At 41.4% G+C, this 27035-nt stretch overlaps 2 protein-coding genes across 5 annotated transcripts in view; both read left to right on the forward strand.

The window, feature by feature from the left end:
* crocc2 (ciliary rootlet coiled-coil, rootletin family member 2) overlaps positions 1 to 11915 on the forward strand; it is a 55763-nt gene extending 43848 nt beyond the window's left edge. For both annotated transcript variants that reach the window (XM_046861011.1, XM_046861022.1), the window contains exons 26-37: positions 1638 to 1805; positions 1966 to 2350; positions 2676 to 2803; positions 3242 to 3362; positions 3490 to 3653; positions 4090 to 4341; positions 5117 to 5305; positions 6129 to 6278; positions 6432 to 6632; positions 7893 to 8024; positions 8313 to 8492; positions 10583 to 11915. In XM_046861011.1, coding sequence (XP_046716967.1) covers positions 1638 to 1805; positions 1966 to 2350; positions 2676 to 2803; positions 3242 to 3362; positions 3490 to 3653; positions 4090 to 4341; positions 5117 to 5305; positions 6129 to 6278; positions 6432 to 6632; positions 7893 to 8024; positions 8313 to 8492; positions 10583 to 10666 — 2154 coding nt within the window. In that variant the 3' untranslated portion in view covers positions 10667 to 11915. The remainder of the gene's footprint in view (positions 1 to 1637; positions 1806 to 1965; positions 2351 to 2675; positions 2804 to 3241; positions 3363 to 3489; positions 3654 to 4089; positions 4342 to 5116; positions 5306 to 6128; positions 6279 to 6431; positions 6633 to 7892; positions 8025 to 8312; positions 8493 to 10582) is intronic.
* An 854-nt stretch (positions 11916 to 12769) lies between these two features.
* sned1 (sushi, nidogen and EGF-like domains 1) overlaps positions 12770 to 27035 on the forward strand; it is a 49925-nt gene continuing 35659 nt past the window's right edge. For 2 of the 3 annotated variants that reach the window (XM_046858631.1, XM_046858639.1), the window contains exons 1-6: positions 12770 to 13401; positions 19119 to 19406; positions 20100 to 20240; positions 24802 to 24964; positions 25106 to 25231; positions 25382 to 25495. In XM_046858631.1, coding sequence (XP_046714587.1) covers positions 13195 to 13401; positions 19119 to 19406; positions 20100 to 20240; positions 24802 to 24964; positions 25106 to 25231; positions 25382 to 25495 — 1039 coding nt within the window. In that variant the 5' untranslated portion in view covers positions 12770 to 13194. Of the gene's footprint in view, positions 13402 to 19118; positions 19407 to 20099; positions 20241 to 24801; positions 24965 to 25105; positions 25232 to 25381; positions 25496 to 27035 lie in introns of those variants that run through there. The other variant, XM_046858648.1, reaches the window with a different exon arrangement.

Consider the following 27035-nt stretch of genomic DNA (forward strand, 5'->3'; position numbering starts at 1 on the left):
TCTCTATACTTCTCCATCAACATCCTCAAAGCAAATCATTCATCAGCTGCTCAAAATACTCCCTCCACCTTCTCAACACACTCTCCTCACTAGTCAACACATTTCCTTCTCCATCCTTTACTGCTCTAACTTGCAGTACATCCTTCCCAGCTCGGTCCCTCTGCCTGGCCAATCGGTATAAATCCTTTTCTTCTTCCTTAGTGTCCAACCTCTCATACAGCTCCTCATATGCCTTTTCCTTGGCTTTCGCCACATCCCTTTTTACCTGCTGCCGCATCTCCTTGTACTCCTGCCTACTTTTCTCATCACTCTGTCTATCCCACTTCTGTTTTGTCAACCTCTTTCTCCTTATGCTCTCCTGCACTTCCTCATTCCACCACCACGTCTCCTCGTCTTGCTTTTTATTTCCAGATGTCACACCAAGTACTTTTCTAGCTGCCTCCCTCATCACTCCTGCAGTAGTTGCCCAATCATCCAACACCTCTTCAACACAACTGAGCCCCTGTCTGACCTCTTCCCTGAACCTCACACTACACTCTTCCTCCTTAAGTTTCCACCATCTTATTCTTCTTTCAGTCTTCAAAATAAGTGTTCACCACTGCCATTTCCATCCTTTTAGCAAAATCTACCACCATCTGCCCTTCCACATTCCTCTCCTTAAAACCATACCCACCCATCACCTCCTCATCACCTCTGTTCCCTTTACCTACATGCCCATTTAAGTCTGCCCCAATTACCAATCGTTCTGTCCTAGGTACACCATCCACCACTTCATCTAACTCACTCCAGCATTTTTTCCTTCTCCTTCATCTCACAGCCAACTTGTGGAGCATAGGCACTGATGACATTTATCATCATCCCTTCAACTTCCAGCTTCATGATCATCACCCTATCAGAATCTCTCTTCACCTCCACTACACTCTTACTGTACTCTTCCTTCAGAATCACCCCTACACCATTTCTCTTTCCATCCACACCATGATAAAACAGTTTAAATCCACCTCCAATGTTCCTGGCCTTACTCCCTTTCCACTTGGTCTCCTGAACACACAGCATATCTACCTTTCTCCTCTCCATCATATCAGCTACCTCTCTCCCTTTATCCATCATAGTACCAACATTTAAAGTATCAACCCGACCTCCACTCTCCTACACTGCTCCTTTCCCTGCCGTCTCTGTAGACGTCTTCCTCCTCTCCTTCTCCTCCTTCGGCCAACAGTAGCCCAATTTCCACCGGTACCCTGTCGGCTAACGATACCTGTGGCGGTCGTTGTTAACCCGGGCCTCGACCGATCCGGTATGAAATTCTCATTTGTGATCCGCATATTTGATTTGGCACATGTTTTTACGCTGGATGCCCTTCCTAACGCAACCCTCCCCATTTACCCGGCACTAAGAGTGCACTGGCTTGTGCATCCATAATGGCTGGGTTACATAATACCTTACTACTGTTTGCAAATAACAAGTCATGCTCTAAACTCTAGTGGTAATCCTTCCCAGAAGAGTGGAGTTTATTATAACAGAAAAAACAGAATACATCTGGAATGGGATGTTTTCAAAGCACATGATGGTCCATATATTTACCAAATATTCTAGCGAGTGAGAGCTAGAAACTGTGTGTGTGTGCGTGTGTTCAGGTAAAAACTCTAGAGGCAGAGTGTACACAACGTAGTCAGGAACTGAGTGAAGTTAAGGCTCGTTTAGTTCAGGAAGAGCTGAAGGAGGAGGAGAGCAGGAGGGACAACTTTGCCCTTAAACAGCGAATCTTGGAGAGTGATGCAGGACGAGAAGCAGCACTAAAGGAGGTGAGGCAGGCATTAACACACACACACACACACACACACACACACACACACACACACATACAAACACACATACTCCTATCATCTAATTTACTAAAAAGTCTAGAAAATGCACACGTTACATGTATATACTGTATTATATGTACATGTGTGCTCATGGCAGATGGCAGGCCTGCAGCGGCGTGTATCTGAGCTGGAGGAGGCACAGCGAGTCGAGCGGGATGCCCAGCGTCAGCGTGAAGTCAACTTTGAGCAGAGCCAGCAGTGTCAGCAGGAAAAGATCACCTGTTTAGAAGCGGCTCTACAGGAGGGTCAGGTGAAGCTTAGAGACCTGAATGTGGAGTTGAGTCTAGCACAGGGACGAGTTCAAGGACTGGAGGAGCAGCTTGCAAAGACTGATGCTGCACGCGCTGATCTGGAGCACAAGATGAGTGGTCTGACCTCTGCTCTTAGACGCACTCTGGGCATCGGGTGTGGGTCAAGATCACCCACTCCAAGGCCGAGAGGGAGGAACCCATCACCATGGAGAACTCAATCTCCTTTTAAAGGTTTGGAACAATTTACCACAAGTTCAATTACAAATTAAAAATACAAACATACAGATACTACATTGTACAAAAAATGCAAAAAACACTTCCATTTGAGGTTCAATTACTTTTATTTAATTATATCATAAAGCATTTTATACACAGAATACATTTAGGCAACAATGCAACATTATTTGTTTGTATCAAATAAACCAAAATCTGTGAAAGAAAATGTTTTTGGTGCTTTCTTATATAGGGGATATAAGTAGCGATAAACATGTAGCTTTGTATGCACATTCATTTGTGTGCAAGATTAGGTGATCTGTTTGTTCATATTTGTGTTCAGGTGGTGATCGTGTATGTAGCTCTTCTCCAACTCGATCTGTTGGAGAAGACGGAGACCTGGATTTGGACTCTGTGCAAGTGGCTCTGCGTAACTTCCAGCAGGAGCTCAGAGACACCCAGAGAGAGAGGGTAGGACACACCCACACACACACACACACACACACACACACACACACACACACACACACACACACACACACACACACTGATAAGACACTTTAATATAACCATAAAATACCACAAGACACTGTAAGCAGTGTTTTGCATACATAGGTGCCTGCTAGCCCAGGTATACAGATGTGCAGACAAAAAAATGTCAAGTTCTGTTAAAATAGCTTTTCTGTTTATCTGTTGAGAGGAGATATGTGATTCTTACTAATTTTATGTGGAAAATGTATATTTTTTTCCTTGTATTAGATTTAAATATTTGCTTTATACCGAACATAGGCTAAATGTTTCTTCACATACTAAAACAGAGCTTTTTTGTCATATGCACTAAAGTATTATTTGTTTAGTAGTTAAATGCCCAGTTTGGACTGAACATAAGCTGACATATGTCTCTTTTAGGATGAGGCCCAGTCTCAGGTACTGAATTTGAGCAAGCAACTGACAGATCTACAGGCTAGTCAGGAGAAGAGCAGCACACGGGTGCAGCAGATGAAGCGTGCACTAAAGGAGCTGGAGCAGGGTCTGATCTCTGTCTGACAATACCACATAACATCTAACTGTCATGACTGTATACTATTAAAACATTAAATCCTGGTTGGATACATCTTTGTAAATGCTACATTGTATGTGTGTTTGTGTGGACACAGGGAAACGTGATTTGGTGGAGCGGTTAGAGATGGCTCAGGCCTCACTTATACTACAGGAGGATGCAGTGCAGTGTGGAGACCGAGAGAGGAGGATCATGGGAGAGGAGCTGTCCAGGCTGAAAAGTAGCCTGCAATCAGCTGAGGCAGGAACCAAAGCTCTGCAGGTATCACTCTGTCACTCCAAAACCTTTTGACTATTCTGAAGGAAATGCTATAATCTACAAGATGCTATAATCAAATGGAAAACTGGAATATGCACTCGCTGAATTAACATTTTTTTTTCACTTTGGTTTTCTCTTTCTCAGCACACTAACCTTTCAATTCAGCTAAGCATAAGGTGAAGATATTCAGCCATTTTCTCTGTGTAAGCACAGAGAAAAAGGCTCTCTTACATGTAGCCTTCTATACAATGAATTTTGACTTTTCAGATGATGTACAGTACACTTTTCAGATGATGTACAGTATAGCAATTTGTTAAACATTTCCCCAAATATAATGAAACCACACCTTCCTTTGTCACTGCATGGTTTGAATAAGACAGCTATGTAATAAATAAGATCATAGGCTCTTTAAAAAAACAAAAAAACATATTGTGTGTAGGAGAAGCTGGAGCGGGCCGATGTGTCTGAGGCGAGACTGGTTGAGGAGTGCAGGAAGTTGAAAGAGGCCTGTAAGGCCACAGAGGAACGAGTGTCCAGGTTTGAGATTAACCATCGTGCTCTTGAAGGGGAGCTGCAACGCTCACGGCTGCAAACTGGAGAGCTGGAATCCGAGCGTGCTGCCTTGCTGGAGAGAGTGACCAGTCTACGAAGGGAACTAGGGGAAAGCGAGCAGCACACGGCTCTGCTCAAGGTGAACATCATGATAAGCCATTTATTGTTCTACAAACTTTAATTACTGGCATGCACAAAAGCTTAATGTATTAGGATATAGGTCAAGAAAAGATAATGTGAAAATGTAATTTGTTTAATATTATACCACAGCAGTGCTTAGTTATTGATTCTGATAGACGGTGATGAGTTTTCTATAAGAGCACTGACGTCCAGCTGCAAAGCTGGTGTTAAAGTGAATATATATGCGAATTAAATTTAAAGAATGTTTTTTGCCAAATGTAAGTGTCACGGATACACCAGACGTCGGAAACCGGGAGCAAAACAAGGTGTCGTTTATTGATCTTTAACAGAATAAACACAGGAGAATAAGAAACGGGAGTGCAGGAAATAATAGACTTAGCTGTAGCGTGCTTCACCAGAAGCATAGCGAGGAGCATAGGAAACTCAGGGGATCGCAGGAGAAGTAGGTAGTCCGGATGATCTAAGGAAGGTATATGGTAGATCAAACAGCGAGTGAAGGGGAAGAGGGACCTTTTAAAGGGGACGGGTTAATGGAAAACTGGTTAAGGTGATTAATAGAAAGGAGAGGTTGAGCGAGAATGTTGAACGTTGGAGGGAGGCGTGACTGGTGGTTCTCTGACAGTAAGAGGAATAAAACACTTTGAAATGTCTTGTCATTGAATGGCACATAACGTGACCCCATAATTAATTTTGTCATTAGATGCCCAGTTGTGATGTACAAACTGTCCTCAGGGAAATGATGACAGCTAGGATGTGTTGTGGCTGTGTTTCAGGTGGAGAGTGAGAGAGCAGCGACAGCACTTGCCCGTGCTGAACTTCAGGATGCTCAGCTGCATGAGAGGCTGCAGAACCTAACAGCAGCTCTAAATGAGAGTAACTGCAGTACAAAAGATGCACAGGAGCAGGCCGCTCAGCTTCAGAGTGCTCTCTCGGCCAGCGAGCACGATCGCAGGACACTCCAGGTCGGTAGACAAGAAAAGAAAAATAATTTGCTTTGATGAATTTTTGTATTTGAATTACTTGAGGATTATTTTCAGAACTAATGTAAATTGTAGGTTTGACCCTAATGAGCAAGCCAGTGGTGATGTGTTGATTAATGTAGTGTAACAGCAGCTCTGGCAGTAGTTTGGCTTTAAATTAATGTTTACTTTTGAATATGTCGCTATAATATCAATTTACACTCAAACTAATGGTTCTACTGAGAGTCTAACATTGCCATGTCTTTAGCTAATGAACATGCTAATTCACTCTGGCTTGACCACACAGGCACAAAGGCTCTGATTATGACTTGATGTGGAATGCATGCCATAAAATTTTTAATGAAGCCTTCCCATTGAATCGATCGTTTGACTCCCCTGCCTACGGCTCCGGGTTCGTCGCGCCATCGCGCCGTAACTTTTCCCCCTCATTGAGAGCTTCTTTTCTTCCCATGAATCGTCAGCATGGTGGGATAGCTATGCTATAAACCACTGCCGCAGAGTCATTACTTCTCTCCCAGCATCTCTGGAGGGCTTTCAAGCCTTCATTTGAAAACAGAGTTTTAAAGATGCTGTGCAAACAAAAACACCGAGCTTGGTATAAATCTCCTGCAGTTTCCTCATGACCTGTCAGACCATGCCAATAAAAAGGGGGAAAAATGCCATTAATGTTTCTTGACACTCTTGAGCACTATTGAGCACTATTGAGATAGAGAAAGAGTATTATACAAATGCTGGGTTTGAATGGAAAAATGGAAGGAAATGGGGGAACGGGGGAAAAAATAGGACCATATTTTTGTGAGTACAGGAGCAGCTGGAGAAGGCTCGCCATGCTCTTTTGGACACTAAGAAACAAAACCACATCCTGAATGACAAGCTGCAGAACCTGCTGAGAAATCAGGATGATTCTGAGCTCAGAATCAAAGAACTGGAAAAACACATGCGCAGCTTGCAGGAGGTAGCACAAGTACATTCATATACACATACACAGTAAAAAAACACATATGAAGAGCATTGTAACTTCTATAAAACTTTGCATATCCTAAAAATCTTATGTGATTTATGAAACCATTAGTTACATTGCAATTATGTCAATCTCTGTGGATCTCAGGCTGTGCGGCAGCGAGAACAGGAGATGCAGGAGACCCAGGATAGCTGTGCTTTTCTGCAGAGTGAGAAGAGAGAGCTACAGGAGCGAGTAAACATCCTACAGACCTCAGTGCAAGGCCTGCAGGAGGACAAGACGCAGCTAGAGAAGACGCTTGCTCGCCTTGGCAAAGACAAGACCTCCCTTAAACGCACACTTGAGAAGGTAGCGGTTCTCATCTTAATCGTGCTTAATAGTCCAGTGTGTATACAATAAAAAGCTGTAATGTGGAGTAAATGTACTTCAAATATAGCATATGTGTTGTTTTATCTCTTTTAATGAAATGTTTATATATTGTTTTATTCTATCGTGTTAACGAACTGGCTTTCCAATTCTGTACAATAACTCTATAACCCCTAACTGCTATAGAACCTATATGAGCTTCGTGAAAAGTAGTAATAGTGGAACTTTTTGTGGAGACATTAAAATAAATGGTGCAAAACAAAAAGGCCATTAAAGATTAGTAAACTGTAATAAGGTTTAATAAACAAAGACAATATTTGGTGGCTTGACCCATTTATTTTCAATACAAATACAAATCATTTCAGTTTTGATTGAAATTTATTGGAACATATTACTGTGTATCTGCTACAGTTTGTTTGAGATTTTGAGTCTTTTGTCACACATTAGTCTGTTTTTGTAAGTAAAGCCTAACACTGTGCCAGGATTGTGCTTATACTATACTTCTGCTGAAAGATTAATTCTGATAGGTCTGAAGGTTTATTTTCAAAAGCAGCATTTCTGACATTTGTTCTGGCTTCAAGACAATTCACATGATTACATTAAAGGTGTTTATTCCAGTACATTATCTAATCCTTAATATGGTTTTCTGTGTTTCCACTGGCAGCTCTTTATAACAGTCAGAGATAGAGTTGTACATTTTCTGACAAGTCTTTAGGAGAGAAGGGTGTTTGGTTTCTTGGTACCATGACAAGCTGCATTTTCTTTGTCATATTCACTTCATAAGGGAGAGGAAAAAAAAGCTGGTGAGGAAACAGTTTATAAGGGAAAAGAGAACTATTTATAGCTGCTTAAATACAAGTGGCCTAACTATAAATATTACACATTGTAAAACGTTAACGAATAAAAAAAATTCAATTGCTGTGGCATAACAGGAATGTGCTGTTGTAAGAAAGCAATTTGCTTTGGGGTGGTTGCCTAAAGTAATCCTTTCTATTTTAGTACTTACATAATCAAGATTAATATTAAATATATTTTTCTACATATCTACATTTACAGCTTATCCACTGAGCCACCACTTCTATCAATCAGTGTTTAGTACTGTGCCTAGTTTTATTGGACACATGTCGATTATACATATTTTTGAGCTATAGAACTGAGAATCAACAATAACATTTTAAGAACAACAGCATGTAACTAGAAAAAATCAGTGTGTGTCTCTGTGTGGACATATGTTTATACCAGGTGGAACAGGAGCGACGGAGTCGTGAAGAGCAGGCAGTGTGTGTTGGTCATCAGAAGGAGCAGCTGGAGCAGACAGTGTGCAGTCTGGAACAGGAGCTGAGCGAGACACAAACAGAAACCAACACGCTAAAGGTTAGAGAGAAAAAGAGGCAGAGACAAAGATAAAACATGAGTGAGAGAAAGACAGATAGGCATAGGGCGAGCGAGAAAGAGAGATAAATTCAAATACTTGTGGATAAATGAGTGGATAAATCAGTATCCAGTAACTCGAACCTCCAATCCACTGAAACCAGAGATGTGAGAAATATACTTCATCAAAATTCTGTTTCCATTTTAAGCACCCTTTACTGGTTAGCCTCCAGGTCTCTTTAGCAAAGTGACTGTGTGTGTGTGTGTGTGTGTGTGTGTGTGTGTGTATAGTCCCAACTTTCCCATATGGAGCAGGCTCATACGCAGCTCCTTCAGGAAATAAGTACTCGGCACAGGCAGGAAGTAGAGTTGGAGACCGGACGACTGCGTGGTGCTCAACAGCAGGCAGAGCGGGCACTGGAAGCTCGAGAAAAAGCTCACCGGCAGAGAGTTCGTTGCCTTGAGGAACAGGTGAGTATGACTGAGGGGTGAAAACTCAATGCATAAAGCTCAGGGGACAGAGGACAATGTTTATTATATGATTATTAACCAGATGACAAGGTCATGACAAGTATTAGAGCCCTAATAATGTCACATCGTTCATAGGAGGATCACACTAAATAACTCATTAGCATTTTATTAGGTACTAAGGACCATAATCAGAGTTACAGTAACATTTATGGCATTTTGCAGACGCCCTTATCCAGAGCAACTTGCATTTATCTTATTCATACAACTGAGCAGCTATGTGGTTAAGGGCCTTGCTCAGGGACCCGGGAGTGGCAGCTGGGTGTGGCTGGGATTCGAACTCATGACCTTCAGATTCAAACTCCCTATTAGTTCATGCTAGTGACTTAAGTATGCAAGTCAGTCGGGAAAGTTCCTCATATTTCCTATATTCAGGATGATTTTATTCAGGCACTTAGATTTTCTATTAAAACTGCCTCAGTGATGTTTGATTTAATAGCTTTGGATTCTGGGTTTTTCAGCTGCATCTATAATACTGGGGGAGCGGTAGCTCAGTGGTTAAGGTGCTAGCTTACTGATCAGATGGTCAGCAGTTCAAGCCCCGGTATCATGAAGCTGCCAGTCTTGGGCTCTTGAGAAAGGCCCTTAACCCTCTGTGCTCCAGGGGCGCCACATCATGGCTGACCCTGCGCTCTGACCCCAGCTTCTGAGCAAGCTGAGATATTCAAATAACGAATTTTTCTCTGCTGTAATGTATATGTGACAAATAAAGGCTATTCTATTCTATTCTATTCTATTCTATTCTATTCTATTCTATTCTATTCTATTCTATTCTACTGCCTTTAAAATAAACCCTTGCCTTTAAACAAAAAGAAATCTGGGAGGGAAAATGCAAACTGAACTAGCAGTTCATGCACATTTGCTAAATGCAAACAATATTAATATCTATATATGTATCTATTGATATCTACTATCAGTAAATATTTAAAGTTACATGCTGACTCTTTTTAGTTGTCCAGCTTTTAATGTTGTCCAACTTAGATTTCTCTGCTTAAAAAAACGTCTACTTTTTTTATGGAAAAAGTAAACTTACACATTTGTATTCATACATTTTATTTATAAAAAATCCTTGAGATAAGCAATGTGGAAATACAATGAACAGGCATTACATTTTCACCACCTGCCTAATTTTGTGTTGGTCCCAAAACAGTCCTGACCGTCGAGCATTATCAGTATTAACTTCTTCAGCAATTTGAACTGCAGTAGCTCGTCTGGAGGATTGGATCACTACTGGGTTCACCACTGTTCCTTCCTTGGACCACTTTTTATAGATCCTGACCACTGCAGACCGGGAAACCCCACAAGAGCTGCTGTTTTGAAGATGCTCTGTCTAGCTATTACAATTTGGCACTTGGCAAACTCACTCAAATTCCCATTTTTTCCTGCTTCTAACACATAAACTTTGAAGACAAAATATTCATTTGCCACCTAATATATCCCACCCACTAACGGGTGCAATGATGAAGACATAATCAGTGTTATTCATGTGATAATGTTATGCCTAATCAGTGTATGCAGATTCATTTACAAAAAGTGTTGAATGTATAAAATTTATAATGGTCACAAATGGCATTTGATTGTTATTTGAGTGGGTTTACAGGCCAAAATGTAAAATTTAGGATGACAACTAGTCGTTAGATCAAACTGTAGTGCACCTTTTTCAAGCTCTTGTCAGGATCAAACATAACTAAGACCCAGCATGTAAATCTTCCAATAGCTTTTAATGATAGTGAATAAGCTTTACAGAAAAACAGCTAGAACAAATTGCCATTGTTTATCCATAACTGCTGATTATTCCTAGTAATGTACTCAGACTTTGGTATGAAATTTTGCATGGTCAGGGTTGGCACTTTATAAGAGCCATGTCAGATTCAGGCCCTCAGTACAGACTGCATTGTTGATTTTGCTCTAAAACACCAAGTCCATTCCCTGGGAGTTTGCTAATAAGCTGATGAGATCAGTCACATTGTTTTTAATCAGTGTGTGTGTGTGTGTGTGTGTGTGTGTGTGTGTGTGTGTGTGTGTGTGATCAGGTGTCCACACTGAAGGAGCAGCTGGAACAGGAGATACGCAGAAGACAGACCTACATGAGTCAAATGCTGAAGCCTGGGCACTAGACGTGTGTATGTGTGTGTGATTTGGCCTGCTGGATCTGACTTCTAAGGCCATGGAGCGAAGCCCATGTTTCATCACACACTCCCTTTTGCCGTCTCTCATTATGGAGCTGGGCCAACATGGCTTGCAGTGGCTACTCAGACGGATGTCCACATAATAAGCGGTTTTAACGGACGCACGCGAGCACACACCCCCACACTTTTACTCAAAGAACAAGAAATCACTCGCAGGACTGTTGGACTACATGAGCACAAATCCCCTCAGTAATCCTGATTGACACCATAAAAAACCCCCAACAACAACAAACAAAGAGATCACTGTTTCTCCAAAACGCTCGGCAAGTGCCAAATTGTTTTAAGGATTTGCTCGGCATGCGGCTGAGGCGTGTGTTAGTGTGCTCTGTGTGTCCCTGTTGGCCTGATGATGATCGCTACAATGTGAGGATGGCAACTGCTAGTTTACCTCTTACACCCACACGCACACAAAAACTCATACACACATACAGTATATACACACACATTTTTCTTACCATCATTTTGAGAACCCTTTATTGATAATTATTAATGCAGCTAATCAGTGCTATACCTACATGTATATTTAACCCTAATTTTAACCTCAGTACACTAAAAGTAATTTTTTTTCTTTAACAAAAAAAACCTGATACACAAGTCAGAATGACCCCAAAAGGTCCAAATTTTTAAATGATTCCTATCTTGATGAGGACATATGGTCCCCTCCAAGATATAAACTTGCTTGCTAGCACATAAACACACACATAAACACACACACACACACACACACACACACACACACACACTTCTAACAGAATATTCTGCTCTTTTATGTTTTTTGTTTTTTTTATGTCGTGCGTCACTTATTTAATACGTTTATTACATGTAACAACATGGAGCTTAATGATAATGAGATGCAATCGTTTTCATCTGTCAATGCTTAGGTCATTTTTGAGTTCTGAATCAAAGCATAGCATTCATGACAACCTTAGAGAAGCCATTCAGATTTATTTTTTTGATCATATTTAATGTTAATCATTGTAACAACTTAATGTCAGTTAATTCAAAAACATGACGATTTCAGCACCATGTTAAACCTCAGACATACGTGCTTGATGTTTGGTGAACAATTAAGAAGAAACCGCTTGTTGATTTGGGTTTTTCGGGTTTTTCTTTTTCCAGCTTCACTCCATGAAATTATTTTATTTATGCGCAAATAAACCCACAATGAGTGATGAAACAGTGATCAGATTGATGTGTGGCTTTTGTGACGTTGGCTATATTTGTGTTGGCTTTGCCATGTGAATAATTGCACAAACTTGTTTTGATGTGTGTGCGCAAGTTAAAAACTGCCTCAGAAGTTCCTTTGTGACAGTTTGGCTCCAGGTTTTGATTAGTATTACTAATAACCCACTTTGTAAAAAGATCTTTTTTTTCTCTTCTCTCTTCCTCGGAGAGGAGCATGGTCCTCAGAGTCAACTGCCAAAAGAGTCTTAGCACAAAATCCTCCATATACAGATTATTGCCTGATAGTGTCTGTATTGTAGCCAGCCAAACCTTGCTGTGCTTTTGTTTAAACGCAGTTATTTCATACGCCTTTGAAATTAGACATCTCACGCACTGGATGATGAATTCACTTGGGAAATTGATTTTCAGGAAGAGAAAAAAAAGAAGACCACGGTAATCCAAACCAGAGGGGCTTCACATATATTGCTCGCTTTGAACTGGCATCTCATGCGAGGCCTTCATAAGAGCCACTGAGTTCACTAGACGTGATTGGCATTCTAGTGTTGATCTTATATTGATAAAGTGTCTGTTGCTCTCGTGTGTGTGTGAGTTGAAGTGTGTGTGTATATGTGTGTGTGTGTGTGTGTGTGTGTGTGTATAGGCAGGCAGTAGAGTTAGAGTGCTTTCCACCAGCGTGTGCAAGCCCAAATGCCCTGTCAGTGTGCCGGCTGCACGCCTTTGATTATCATAGCCCTGCCCACTCCTTTTCCAGTTACCAGCCCCCTCTCGGTGATTGGCTGTGTGCTTCTAATTATGCGAGGTAGTGAATCCCCAGGGGGGGTGGGGCCCGTCCTGAAAGAACTCCTTTGGCAGGCAGAATAGAGGTTTTATTGAGGATATTTCTAAGCTAACCATCAGGGACCAAATTGCTGGATTGTAAAAAAAAAAAAAAAAATCCAAATCTCTCTCTCTCTCTCTCTCTCTCTCTCTCTCTTACTCTCTCTATTTTCACTCCCTCACTCAGTTGGTTCACTTCAGTGAGCAGCAACAGAGCACAGCAGCTCTCCAGCACCCAGCAGCACACAGAATGCAAGGAATCTGCCTTTCTTTAGTAAAGCAGAAGCTCCAGTAAGAGCAGCAGGAGCAGCCTAGAAAAGCTGAGGGCAGAGAAGACAAGAGGAAAGTAAAGAGAACAACTTAAAAACAAAAGGAAGCATTTCAGGAGCTGGAGACTCCAGCAGTGTCCTGTTTGCCCCATTCCGGGTGCTTAAGGACCCAGTGCAGCGTAAGTGATGGGACGGCTGAGGCAGCTGCTGCTCTGCCTGTGTATGCTGCTGTGGCCAAGCGATGTGATGTCAGCTGTCCCTCTTGAGGACTTTTACCCATTTGGACAAGAACAGGGTGACTCGCGGACCAACACACAGGATGATGGTGGATCAGGACTGGTGGAGATCTCAGTGGCATTCCCTTTCTTTGGAGATCGGCATACTGGGCTCTATGTGAGTTTTGGAATGTGTGTGTTTTTGAGAGAGTGAGAGAGAAAGAGAGTAAGAGTGACTCAAGCCAAAGAATCGGCTCTTTCACTCAGCAGCTTTATTGGTGTGTGTGTGTGTGTGTGTGTGTGTGTGTGTGTGTGTGTGTGTGTGTGTGTCAGATAGAGATCAGGCTTGGATGCTTAGGCACATGTGCAGGAGGTTTGCTTGTCACACTCTTAGACAGCATACTTTTCCTATCAATTGTTAGGATGTGATTTAGAGGATGCTTTTTATTAGACTGTCTCACACACACACTAACACACACTTCTTTAAACCAGTGCCACCTGTGCCATCCCTCAAATTGATCTGCGAAAATGCCACAGAGAGCTTCCTCGTGCCTTGCCAAACCTGACCGAGGTGCCATGGCAACAATGGGCAGTGATCGAGGTCTCGTTTCTCTAAGAAAAGATGAGTGAAGTCACATGCCCAAAGCAGCACGCCTGTGACACGGCTGACATGCCACTCCACCACCGTGTCCCTAACCACCAGATGCCATTCAAACAACTGTGTTCATGCTTTTAATATTGTATTTCTGCCTTGATCCTGCTCAGAATAATGAAGTCAGATGGATTTGGATCTTGGCAAGTGCGGCTGAAATAGCCTAGAGTTCTCAGTGTGTGTGTGTGTGTTTGTGTGGGCAAGTGCAAGAAAGTGAGCGCACCAGAAGCTTGCTTGTTCGCATGTGGAGTCACACGTGTTTGTGTGTGTAGAGTGGCATCTCGCATATCACTGAGGAGTGTAAATATTAATGCATGCTAGAGACAAGATAAGACATGCTGCAGATAGCGGCACAGATCTAATATTAGATTAGCCATGTGCTTCGAGCCTGAGGTGGGGCTTCTGAGGCTTCTGGCTCGGCACGCCGCAGTGCATCAAGTGCAAACGCAGAAGGTGACTGCAGGTCAAGTGTAACCCAATCAAACAAGTCACAAAGGCAGCGATGTGTGTGATGAGTGCCTAAGAGTGCACTAACGATGTCTTTAACCATGCGGTTTGAAGAGAGAGTGAGTTATTCTTCAGCTTTACTGCATGTCCAACACGTGGTTGTATTTAACACAACGCAGCCACTTCAAGCAGGTGAGATTTCACAAGAGCGAAAGGCACTAATACTGGAAAAGCTTTTGGAATGTGGAAAAAGACACAGCGCTGATTTGAGGTGGCACTTTCCAGTCTCATTTGGATAGCAGAGCGTCCATGAAGCTGAATGAGAAATTCTGAAATTGAGCTGCTTCGCTCAAAATGTTTGCTATTTCTTTTTCTTCTTTCTCTTCTAATCCTTACTCTGATTTTTTTTTACTTCTTTATGTTCTTCACATTCTCTTCTTTATGTTCATCTTTTTATCCTCTTCTGCCTTCTTCTTCTTTTGCTGTTTATTTTTCTTCTTATTATCTCCTACCTCCACCTTCTTAACTCCTCACCCTCCTTGACATCTTCTTTGTCCCTCCTCTTCTTTTCTTCTTCTTTCTTCTCATCCCTCACCTCCACCTCCTCCCCACATCCACCTCCTCCACTCCCTGTCCTCATTGACCTCCTCTTCCTCCCTCCTTCTTCTTCTATTCCATCTTTTCTTCTCATCCTCCATCTCCTCCTGGTCCCCTCCTCCTAATCTCCCCACCTTCATCTTATTTGTCATCTCTTCTTCCTCTTCTCATCTGACATCTTATTCTGCCACTTCCTCATCCTTCTCTTCCTACTTTATCTTGTCACCTCATCTTTTATTTTTCATTTAATCCTCCACTCTTCTATCTTATTTATCTTATTTGTCACATCTGCTTCTTTTTTTTTGCCACCTCTTTCTCCTATTTATCTTCTTCTTCCTTCTCACATAAAAAAGAATGCAGCACTTTCTTTTCCACTTAATTTGAGGTTACAGAAACAATCACTTTTTTCAGACCAGATTCAGTGGGATGAATGAGGTGATGGCATTCTGAGGACATTTCATAATATTTTGCAGCACAGTACCGCAGTAGCAACGTCTTAACTCTGTAACCCCATTGGCATAACCTTCACCACATGAGAGCCTTCAGAAGGCTGCATTGATAGTCAATAATGCAATCAAACTACTACACCTTTGATTTATTTTGATTTTGATTTTTTTTTTTGCTCACATACTCCCCTTGACCACCACCAACCTCCCTTCCTTCTTTTCCTTCTCCTACTACTCATCCTCCTCCTCCAGATAACGAGTGCAGGGGTCTTCCCTCTGGACCTGTCCAGCTGCTGGGCTGCACAAAGTCGAGATCCCTTTAACAGAACACAGATGCATCTGTGAAGTGTCTCAGAGACGCCAACCAACCCTCGAATAACTAATCTTGCAAACGCCTAGGACACAGAAAACAGGGAATGAGGTCTGAGGCTTGGGAAAAGCAGAAAGCATCTTCAAAGCAGAGCAGACAGTTTTGCTCTGGGTGGATAAGGAGTGATAGAGAATGCATTTTGGTGACCAATTTATTAAAATAATTTAATTGAGCACAGCTACAAAAAAGCATGAATGTGTGTGAAATGTTCTGTTTTGAAAATTAAACAATAATATGGATGTTCAACATGAAATGAGATGAAACAAAAGTGTTGGTTGGATGATAGGAAACTGTCAGATTGTCAGAGAAAATGCTCGGTCAGTGCTGCATGCATCATAAACATCTGCTAATGATCATCCTCGCCACTTCAGCACAACGTTTGCGCAACCGTGGAGAGAAAATCTTCAACCTTGAGAGATATATTCCTCTCCCTTGGTGTGTGACACTGAAATGACCCAAATATTTCTGTGAGAGTGTGAATGGCCATTGTATAACGGTGTTTATGAGCCTGAGCACATTTATTCATGGTGCTTTATATCATCTATAATCATAAAAATTATATGCCAGATTCAGTTCTTCAGAGGAGCAGGATTCAGAAAAATTAATTTCTCTCCACTGAGTACTGAGTTATTTATCCAACACCAGGGCTTCCCTGTAGATTCTTTTGAGAGGAATTACGTATATTAGTACACATTTCGAAGGTTATTATAGGTCATTTGGTGGGAAAATTATCGTAGCAGAGCTTAATTATTATGAAAGACCAATCAAGTAAGGTTTAGCATCAAGGTTATGGGGGCAAAAACATTTTTACTTTTTCCTTCAAATACTATGAGTGTGGATGAAGAAATGTGGTGAAAGCCCCCCTCTGACAGGGAACATTCAATGTTTTCTTGAGCTTCATCTCTAGACACCTTTTTTTATTATTTGGATCTTGGGATTTGTTTTAGCCTGACTTCTCCCAGATGAAAGTTTATTCGAGTCTATAAATTCTTCTGTTCCAAAGAAAGCTAGAAATTTCCAGTGCAGAATTCCCAAGAAAAACAACAACACTGAGCTAGAGAAGCAGATTGACACTAAGTAAGACCGAGTGTGAGAGAGAGCGAAGATGTTGGTGTAGCGCAAAACAATATCTAGAGTTTCCTTTATAAAAAAAAATAGCAAGAAATAAAAACATTTACTGCTTTACAGTTACAATACTCTTTGGAATTGCTAAATTAATGACATCCTCTTCCAACACAGCAGACATTTTTTTTTTCTAGCTAGATTTTTCTTGTCCCAGATAGCCAACTATTTCTAGCTGAGCAGTGTCTGTATTTGATTTTAGTCACTCTAAGCCTGCTTATTTAACAGAGTACTTTGACACAGAAAGAAAATTGCTTATTCAACCTTTTCCAGATTCTCTAACTGATCAGTTCGAATGTCAGTGCTAATTTAGAGTTCACTAATCCAGCAGTGAGGTTGGTCTAGTCATTATGGCCACCCAAAACTCAACGCTTATGCTGAGAATTTTTCTACACTGCCTATGGAATCCAACATACAAATATGCAGAGGGTGTTAGAGCCATCTCTGAAGCATTTATTATAAAAGGGATTCTGGTTTTAGTCATATATATATATATATATATATATATATATATATATATATATATATATATATATATATATATATATATATATAATCCAGGATTACAACCTGCAATAATGGAAAGACTAGCAGTCCTTCGTTCTTTTTATGACTCTCCAACAGTCTCGGGGCCTTTCTAGTCCCTCACCTGTCTTCTTTCTAGAATAAATTTCTCTATACAGTTCTTGTTTGCCACCTCTCTCTCTCTCTCTCTCTCTCTCTCTCTCTCTCTCTCTATTTTAATTTTTCCTCTCAGGTCTCCTCTGTATGACCCCATGTGCGGACCTGCAGTTTGCGCTCTATTTCTCTGCATCAACCAGACTCACGCTGCAACTCACTGATGCAGAGAGGGGAAGACTGCGGTCAGCCAATTAACCACGCACCCGCATCTGGCCAAGCAAAACTTCCTCTGCTGTTTTTACAGCTAAGGTCTCTGAATTATGGTTTCCATACGACCGGCAAAAGGGGAAAGGAAGAACTACGTGTCGGCCATCACTTCTATCACTGCTTCGGGTTGCTGCCTGAAGTGGCCACAGATATGACAAGTGCCTGAGTGGTAAAGTGTGGAGACGGGTCGGCTTAGTGGAACTCTACTTTATTTTGCAAACTCTTTTTTATATATATTTGTTTATCATAAACTGATCCCTTGTCTGCTTTAAAGGCAGTATGGATCTTAATTTCAAACCTCTGGATACACTGACACAACGTGACACAAATGAATGTAATCAATACGTGAGAAGTGTAATGATCACTGTGTGTAAAGTGTCCCTATATCATGGCTCACACTGTTATTTGCAGACATTACTATGTGAATTTAGTCAACAGATTTGCAGGGCAGCACAAATCTGTGGAACCGTAAACTGTGGTTGCTGTCTAGCTGGCAACCTGGCTTAAAAGGTCCAACGTCTTAAAACCACTTCCTGCTTTGGCAGTGGACAACACCGAGGGCAGGTGTGAGGGTGTGTGTTTGAAGAGTAAGGGGGGAGTGGTGGTGGTTAGTTTTCTCAGCTGTGGACATGGACCTCTGGTGAAACAAGGGAAGTGTCTGTTCCCTGATGGGAAGTGGATACATGGGCCACAGAAGACTTTCTTAATCTTTGATCCTGAAGTACTGAACACACCATGCAACATGTCAGCACACTGCTGAACAACTTGCCATCTCTTACTGCGTACTCTGAGTCAGCATGTTCCATACATCCAGCTCACAGAGCCACTTATTTAAACCAGCATTATTAAGTTCCCAATTTTCACAACATTACTGTGTATAAAGATTTTTTGTAAAATGCTTGAATTTGTGTCATGAAATAATAATAAAAAATAATTAAAGAATCCTACAGGGTGTCATGTTGGTGTCACAGCTCTGTTGTCTGTGTGGGTTTCCTTGGTTTTCCAGTTTCTTCTAAATTCATGACAGGTGGTGGACTATTGACTAAAGATTTTCCCTTAATGAATGAGTGCATGAGTGTGTTGTGATGCCCTGTGATGAACCGGTGTCCCATTAAGCGTGTGTTCCTTTCTGCTAGTTTCCCAGGCTAGGCTTATCCACTGAGACTCTGATCGGAACAAAATGGCTGCTGATGAGGAACTAAATGAATAAACTAAATATAATAGGTTTTTTCAAGCTGAACATGCCAGATTATATGATTCATACTGTCCATGTTTCATTTAAATGAAGGCTCACAATCAGAGGAAGAAGCTGAATGGAGCTCTGTGTGCTGACAGTTTTAATCCTGTATTTCCTCTGCTCTTGTTTTATTCAGGTCAACAACAATGGCCTTGTGTCTTTTCTAAGGGAAGTGTCCCAATTCACTCCAGTGGCCTTCCCCATCGCTGGAGACCGCAGGGTAGTAGCGCCGTTCTGGGCTGATGTAGACAACCGGCAAGCAGGACTAGTGTTTTACAGAGAGAGCAAAGATCCTGTAATCTTGAAGAAAGCAACAGACGACATCCACCACTATTTCCCCGAATTCCCCACATTCACAGCAACATGGGTGCTTGTCGCTACATGGCATAATGTCACTTTTTTTGGTGGGAGCCCAGTTACTCCGGTAAGGGCACAAAATATTTATAATAACATACATACAGTCCACATACTTTTCCAGTCCTGGTTAGAAGGGCAAAACAAGTGTGTATATAACATACCTGATTTGGAAGTCAGGATGTAGCACAGTGCAATTGAAAACAGTGCTAGGTTACTAAGAAACCTTTAATCCCCAGCACATCCAAACTGTCACTGGTTGGCCCTTGAGCAAGGTCCTATTTCTTGAGGCTGTTATATTATGGCTCTGACAACTTCTTTACAAGCTACCATATGCAAAAGAATAAATCAAAATTTCACTGTGCTGTAAACTATATGTGACAAATAAAGGCCCTTTTCAATTTTACACCCATTTACAACTCAGTTCTCAGATATAACCTATGTGACTTTACTGAATTTATCTCAAAAGTCCAATAGTGAGTGAGTGGGTTACCTGATGGTAGGCTGGTAATTTTTTCTAACTGAAAATAAATGAAATTTTTGAAATGAAAATGCTTGTAGTATAACTCTGTAAGCTCACTAAGGCACATGTACAACAGAAAGAAGACAAAAACATACAATAAACATAAAAAGCATACTATAAATGTAAAGTGTGTAATGTTATTAATGTGACTTAAGGTCTCTCAGCACTAGGAAATTGTTGTACAAATGTATGTGCTTTACAAAAGTACATCATTTACTCAGGCACTTTTCCTTTTTTAAGGTGAACACGTTTCAAGTTGTGCTGATTACAGACGGAGAGCTCTCCTTCACCATCTTTCAGTACCACAATGTTACATGGACCACAGGAATGCACGCGAGCAGCGGAGGAGATCGCTTGGGCCTGGGGGGCATCGCTGCACAGGTAGTGTCCCAATTCACTCCTCTGCCTTCTAGACACTATTATACACCGTCGGCTGAGTCAGTTTTTTGTTTTTTAGTTTTTTGCACCAGACCAAAAAAACTGATTAAAAAAAAAATCTAAATTGCATTTAAAACAACACAATTTATTTACTTTATAATTGCTTTCAAACCAAATCATAAACCCATTAAAGCAAGAGATCATTTGAACTTTGTGTCAACTTTAAGTCTTTACCTGTATGTATGTACTGTTACATTTGAAACTCTTCTCTACATAGTTCTGTTCATGTACATACACAGACGGCAAAAACTATACGATATAATCTGATTACTGCACTTAAATGCAGGCATTTTTATTCCTTGAAATATGTTTTAACAGATGTAATCCCTTATGATACCTTAGTATTTTGTTTATATTAGCAGTCTTGTGTAGCTAGAATTTGATACTCATCGTGTTACTAGTGTGAACGTGCTCAGTGATTTATATGCAACCTGAACACTGGTCATAAAATAGAAGATAAAAAACAGGCTGTAATTTTTAAGACACCATCATGATGTTCAGCTGTGTTGCCTCTGAATAAATACAACGCTACACAAGACATGCAGGAGGAGGGAAAAAAATAATAACAAATAAATAACTTTCAGGAACTCAGTACCCTTTTAGGATTAGTCTCTCAGGAGGATTTAAAATTCTCAGACATGCATCTGTCAAGAACTTAGTTCACATTCGTGACATACTCGGCATTCTCTGTTTGATGCAATATTAATGACCTTTTGTTCAGTAGTCTGTATACACCGAGCACTCAGTATCTCTCAAACTCGTTGGTGGTTTTAATTTTCAGACTTAAAGAATTATTACCCTGTAATGACAGAAAACAATGGAAAATAGTTATGAGTAAGGAGTTTTTGAGTTTTAGGAAGTTAAGGTCCTGCTCAGTGGCCCCAAATGAGCTGCCCTTTCTGAGCTACTGCTGATGTGTGGAACTAATAAATTGAAAGATTTTAATGTAGAAAAAAACAGCTGCTATTTGTAACACTCTTATTTTTATTTATTTTCATGTAAGAAAGTTTGATACAGAGGTGATTCTTGGGACAGTTTGGGCCCTAGGCAGGAAAATGCAAGCGGCTCTCCTGCCATTTTTTTCACGTGTTTATTGCCATTATGTTACCAGATGCTTTTATAAAAAATCATGAGCCAACAATAAAATAGCTGTCTGAAAGTGTTAGCATTAGGTTCTACTTGCTAGATGCAGTGCTAAAGCTTCCCAAACATCATTATTTCTTTCTTTCTTAAGATTTAACCAGAACATTTTTGAACTTTGAAAATACTTTTAAAAATTAAGCTGCCAAGCTTATCATTGTATAATTTTATCATTGTAAAATGATAAAATCTACCAAACTCGGTTCCTAGCTAGATGTCTAAATTAAGTTAGGCTAGTTTTAGTTTTATTTCTTAACCATGTGTTGTCATTATCCGGTAGGTTTTTATCGTTTTGTAAATGATAATTCTAAATAAATGCTGAGCATTTGTCAGGAATCCACCTGCCACCTGCCATTCTCCAGTGAGATGACCGAGTAGGGGGGATTTCTACGGAGCGTCGGCAGGTACATGGATGTGCAGGCATTTCAATTCCCCACCGAGCAGGCCAAGATCGCCTTTTGCATTTCCCTACTGTCTGGAGATGCTCTCTCTGGAGCAAAGCAAGCTCTGGAGCGTGAAAGGAGGCAATTTTGGCTCATACGCTGAATACATTAGACAACTCCTGGGGATGTTCGGGATGACAACGGCAGATCTCCACCTACAGTTCCCACAAGCGCGTAGCTCCATTCCAGAGTTCCCACGAGTGCGCCGCTCCGTTCCAGAGTTCCCACAAGTGCGCCGCTCCGCTCCAGTGTCCCGCCGAGGCCGCCGCTCCACTCCAGTTTCCTGCCGAGGGGGACGTCGCCTGGCCTCAAAGGGGACATCGCACCGCCGCCTGGTATCAAAGGGTGCGTCGTACCGCCGCCTGTCAGCGTAGGAGACATCGTACCGCCGCCTGGCCGCGTAGGGGCCGTCTCGCTTCCAAGTTCCCCACAAAGGCGACGTCTCGCCTCCGAGTTCCCCACAAGGCGACGTCTCGCCTCCGAGTTCCCCACATGGGAAAGTCTTGCCTCCGAGTTGCCCACGAGGTGACGTCTCGCCTCCGAGTTCCCCACAAGGGGACGTCTCGCCTCCGAGTTGCCCACGAGGCGACGTCTCGCCTCCGAGTTCCCCACAAGGCGATGTCTTGCCTCCAAATTCCCCTCTAGGGGACGTCTCGCCTCCGAGCTCCCCACAAGGCGACGTCACTCCTCCGAGTTTCTTTCCAGGCAATGTCACTCCTCCATGTTCCTCTCCAGGCGACGTCACTCCTCCGAGTTCTTCTCCAGGCGAAGTCACGCCTCCAATTTCCCCTCGAAACATCGTCGCACTTTAATACTCCTCCAACAGCTACAAAGCACTCAGAGATTCCTCCCAGTGTGCTGTCGCGCCTCAAACTCCTGCAGAGGGCACCGTCGGACCCCCGCTTCAGCTCCAAACTCCCGCAGAAGGCGTGACTCGGCCTCTGATCTCCGCCGAGGATGTTGCTCCGCCCCTGATGTCCGCCAAGAGAGCGTCTCTCCCCCTTTGATCTTCGCCCAGGGCGTCGCTCCGCCTTAGATTTCTGCAGGGGACATCGCTTCGCCACGGGTCCTTCCCAACCTTCCCCGTTTTTTTTGCCGGTGTGTTCCAGGCCTCCTTCTTCGACCCTGGGCGGTTGGCGGGACCTTCCTCGGAGTGCCCTGGCCCGCCTGGTGTGGGTGGTTTTGGGGCGTCAGGTGCCGCCCCTGGAGGAGGGGTGATGTCAGGAATCCACCTGCCACGCCTCTTTTGGCAGCTGTCACGCTGCCTTGTTTTGCCACTCAAAAGACAGGTGTCTCTCGTTAGCGATTCCCCATAAAAGCCTCCATTCCCATCTCACTCGTGTCGGACCTACTTTATGGCTACGGTGACCGACCTCACCCGAGACTGCCAGCATTCCCCACTGGTTCCGTGGATCACTCGCCTCCCATGGATTGCTATCCTTCAGAGGATTACTCACCTCCCGTGGATTACTATCCTTCCGAGGATTACTCATGTTCCGTGGATTACCCCAGTTCCGTGGATTATACCGGCTTTACGGACTCAACCTGCGTTACGGTTCGTTACTCTCCGTGACTCTGTGCTGTGCTCTGTTTACATCAATAACCATGATAGAGCTACTCCCACTTCCGATTCGGGGTCTGTACCCTGACAGCATTCTAGCGAGGTGGGGCATAATTTAGGGAGTTTCCTGTATAACCTTGTATTAGAGAAAAAAGAGACAAAAACAACCTTGCATTTCTCAACATTATGAGAATAAATGACTTCTATATTCATCTTACCATTCACAAAAACAGATAGTGAGGACACTTACAAATAAAATGCTATACCCTACTGAAAAAGATAATATAAATGTTCAAAGAATTTGTAATAGTTTTAATGTTTATAATGGAAATGATGTGGCTTTATGGGAACTATAATGGCCCCTGTGGGTCTCTCCTGGTTATTTGTTGCTTTCTGCTGGTTGCATGGTACAGTATGTTTAGTGGATACCATTAAATGTCAATAGAACACCTTCATCAAGCTTATAGTTCACATGTAGGTATTTACTTAACACCAATAGAGATTATTTCGATGTCATAAAGTATCCAGATCCCAGTAAGATTCTACAGTGGTTTCTTTTTTTGATTATATACTCAAACGCACTACATAATGGAAACAATTTAATAGAGGCTTTTTGAATGGTTACCAGCTAAGGACCATTAGAAACCATTTCTATTGGGACTATTTGTTACTATAATTTCTATGATCAGATTTTGGCCATTATCTGGTCATCCTGCCTACTTATATGTACTCTTTAATCTCTACAGTTGTTTTATGCCTTTCTGTAAATCCACAAAACACAGAATGTTCATCTTTCACCCAGCCAGAATACATATAAATAACATGCTGCAACTAATTTAGAAGAATAAACACCATTCCAAGATCCTTTAAAAAAACATTTTCAAAAACAGGTTTCCTTGGTTGGTTTAGGATCTTATAAGGATTTTAAATTCTCAGACAAGCATCTGTCATAAACTTAGTTCACATTCATGGCATACTTGACATATTCTCTCATACTCTCTCTTGATGCAAGCTGAGAAATGAAGTGTGTTTTTCTCGGGTGCAGTCTGGGTGTCAACACAGAGAGATAAACATTACAAGAATTACAGAATTAATTGACTAGATTTAATTTCATATAATGAAGTTAAAGTACAAAGAATATAGTTTGCATACACAGGAACAAAATGTTTCCAGAACCATACAATGCAAAACTGTTTACATGGCTACATAAAGTGACAATTAGAGGACAATAAATACATCAGAATTGCTATTATTATAATGCATATAAATACTGCCTATGCAATAACACTGTTATTTTAATAGTACTGAGAAATTCAGACCCCTCTGAGAGAACTGTCCCACCTCTATCCTCTCTTCCTAGGCAGGTTTTAATGCCGGTGATGGGAGGCGCTATTTCAACATCCCAGGGTCTCGGACTAATGATGTAGTAGAAGTGGAGAGAACTACAAATGTGGGGTATCCCGGGCGCTGGGTCTTTCGCATTGATGATGCTCAGGTGGAGGTGGGCAGCTGTAATAACACAGGTAAGATATGATGAAGACAAGTAAAATAGAAAATTAACTATTTCCACAATTATATGTGATAAATAATGACACAAAGAACTAATATATACAGTAGACCATAATGCAAAATTAAAGTTTGTGCATATGTTTTCTTTTTGTCAGCATCAGTCTGCCCACACCTGAGACCCTGTCTGAATGGGGGTCGTTGCATCGATGACTGCATCACAGGAAATCCTTCTTTTACATGCTCATGCTTGGCTGGCTTCACTGGCCGTACATGCCAGATAGGTAAAAAAAATAGGATTGCACCGAAAAAACGAAAAAGGAAACTAATAGAAAACACACTAATAAATTTAAAGATGTCTATATTTCCTTGTGCTGTACTTCAAATGTCATAAGTGTAGATGAGTCACTTTTTTTTCCTTTGTGTTTGTGTAGAAATTGACGAGTGCTCCTCATATCCCTGTCAGAATGGAGGCACGTGTAAGGACGGAGTGAACAGCTTTACCTGTCACTGTCCACCAGGATTCACTGGGCCCCTCTGTGAAACAGGTACGATTAACTTCCTGCGGATTATGATAAAAAATCATGTTGTAGTGATATTATACCAGAGCATGTGTTATAGAGCAGAGAGACCAAAAATAAAAAAAGTACACTAGGTAACACATTTATCAACAAAGCATATAATGTTTTGTGTTGAAAGATCATTGTCCAAGAGAAAAACAGCAGAAAAGTAAAAAAAAAAAAAAAAAGAATTCCTGCACATGTACACATACTTGCATGGCCTGTTTCAAAATTGTATCTTTTTTCATTTCATCTATCCATCATCCTGAGACCATGGCTCACAGTTTGCTGCTTCTATAATAGATGAACCCCACCATACCTTATTGCAATTATCTCAATGTGCTACACATGGCATTTACATTTCATTAATCTGGCAGATTCCAGGTTTCCTTACACTTGAACTAGGAGACCCCGTAACTGTTCCAGCATGACAATATCCTTGTGCACAAAGCAAGCTCCACATAGTTATGGTTTACATGGGTTGTTGTGGAAGATCTTGAGTGGCCTGCTATAGAGCTCTGACCTCAACTCTATTGAACACCTCTGGGATCAATTGAAATGCTGACTGCACCCCAGGACTCGTCACCCTACATTAATAGCTGACTTTATCTAACACCCTTGTGGCCAAATGAAGTAGAATTGTATCTACATGCAAATGTTGTGACCAACCCAGTCTCACGGCATTTCATGATATAGTCACGAAATGTAATCTATTGACTCGTGTTCATGGACATGAATTTCCCTCTTTTTTAGTGTCATTCAGCACAACTTTCCTTCTAATGTATTTCAATACGATGTATTTTTCGTGCCTCCGCCACATTTTTTATTCTTCAAGCACTATCAACATTTAATCAGGATATTTTTTTCTTGTTTTTAATGCTTTTTATTCTGTAAGCATCATAAGCGGTTGCTTCGAGTCAAAATATAGTAAATATATTCTCCCGGTAAATTGTAAATTTAATTGTAAAACGTCTGCAGATTCATTGCTTCTTAATTTTGCCGTTTCTATTTGGAGAATTGCAAATTTTCCATTGGTTTGGTGTGTGAAATCTAGCAGTAAATCCTACAGTACCTACCATGAGCCTTATCGACCTTTGCTATGGTAAGGACACCAGCTGAAACTCCTTGCCGCCGATTCTATTTTAATGATGTCGTCATCTCTTCTCAACACAAACACGAAATTGTGCTTTTTTATGTCAACAATACGAAGTTATGACCATCAGTTTTAATTGTTTTTGTTTTGAGTGTGAGAAAAAGTTTTTTTTGTGGGATCAGTTGTGGATTAATGAATGCAAATGTATCAAATATATGAAAGAACTTTTAACTATAACATTCAGTTCTTTACTTTTTCGTAATTATAATGAACCATATCACATTTTTTTTGGAATGTGATCATGCAAAGGATTTTTGGAAAAAAATGTTTTGGATTTTTTTCTCTACAACTAAATTTTTATTTTTGAAATAATTCATGTACTGTTTTTGATTTGGGAATCAGGGTCAAAGGGATGGCTGGTATATGGTATTTCAT

This window comes from Silurus meridionalis, chromosome 1 (assembly GCF_014805685.1).
Source record: "Silurus meridionalis isolate SWU-2019-XX chromosome 1, ASM1480568v1, whole genome shotgun sequence".
Lineage (NCBI taxonomy): Eukaryota > Metazoa > Chordata > Actinopteri > Siluriformes > Siluridae > Silurus > Silurus meridionalis.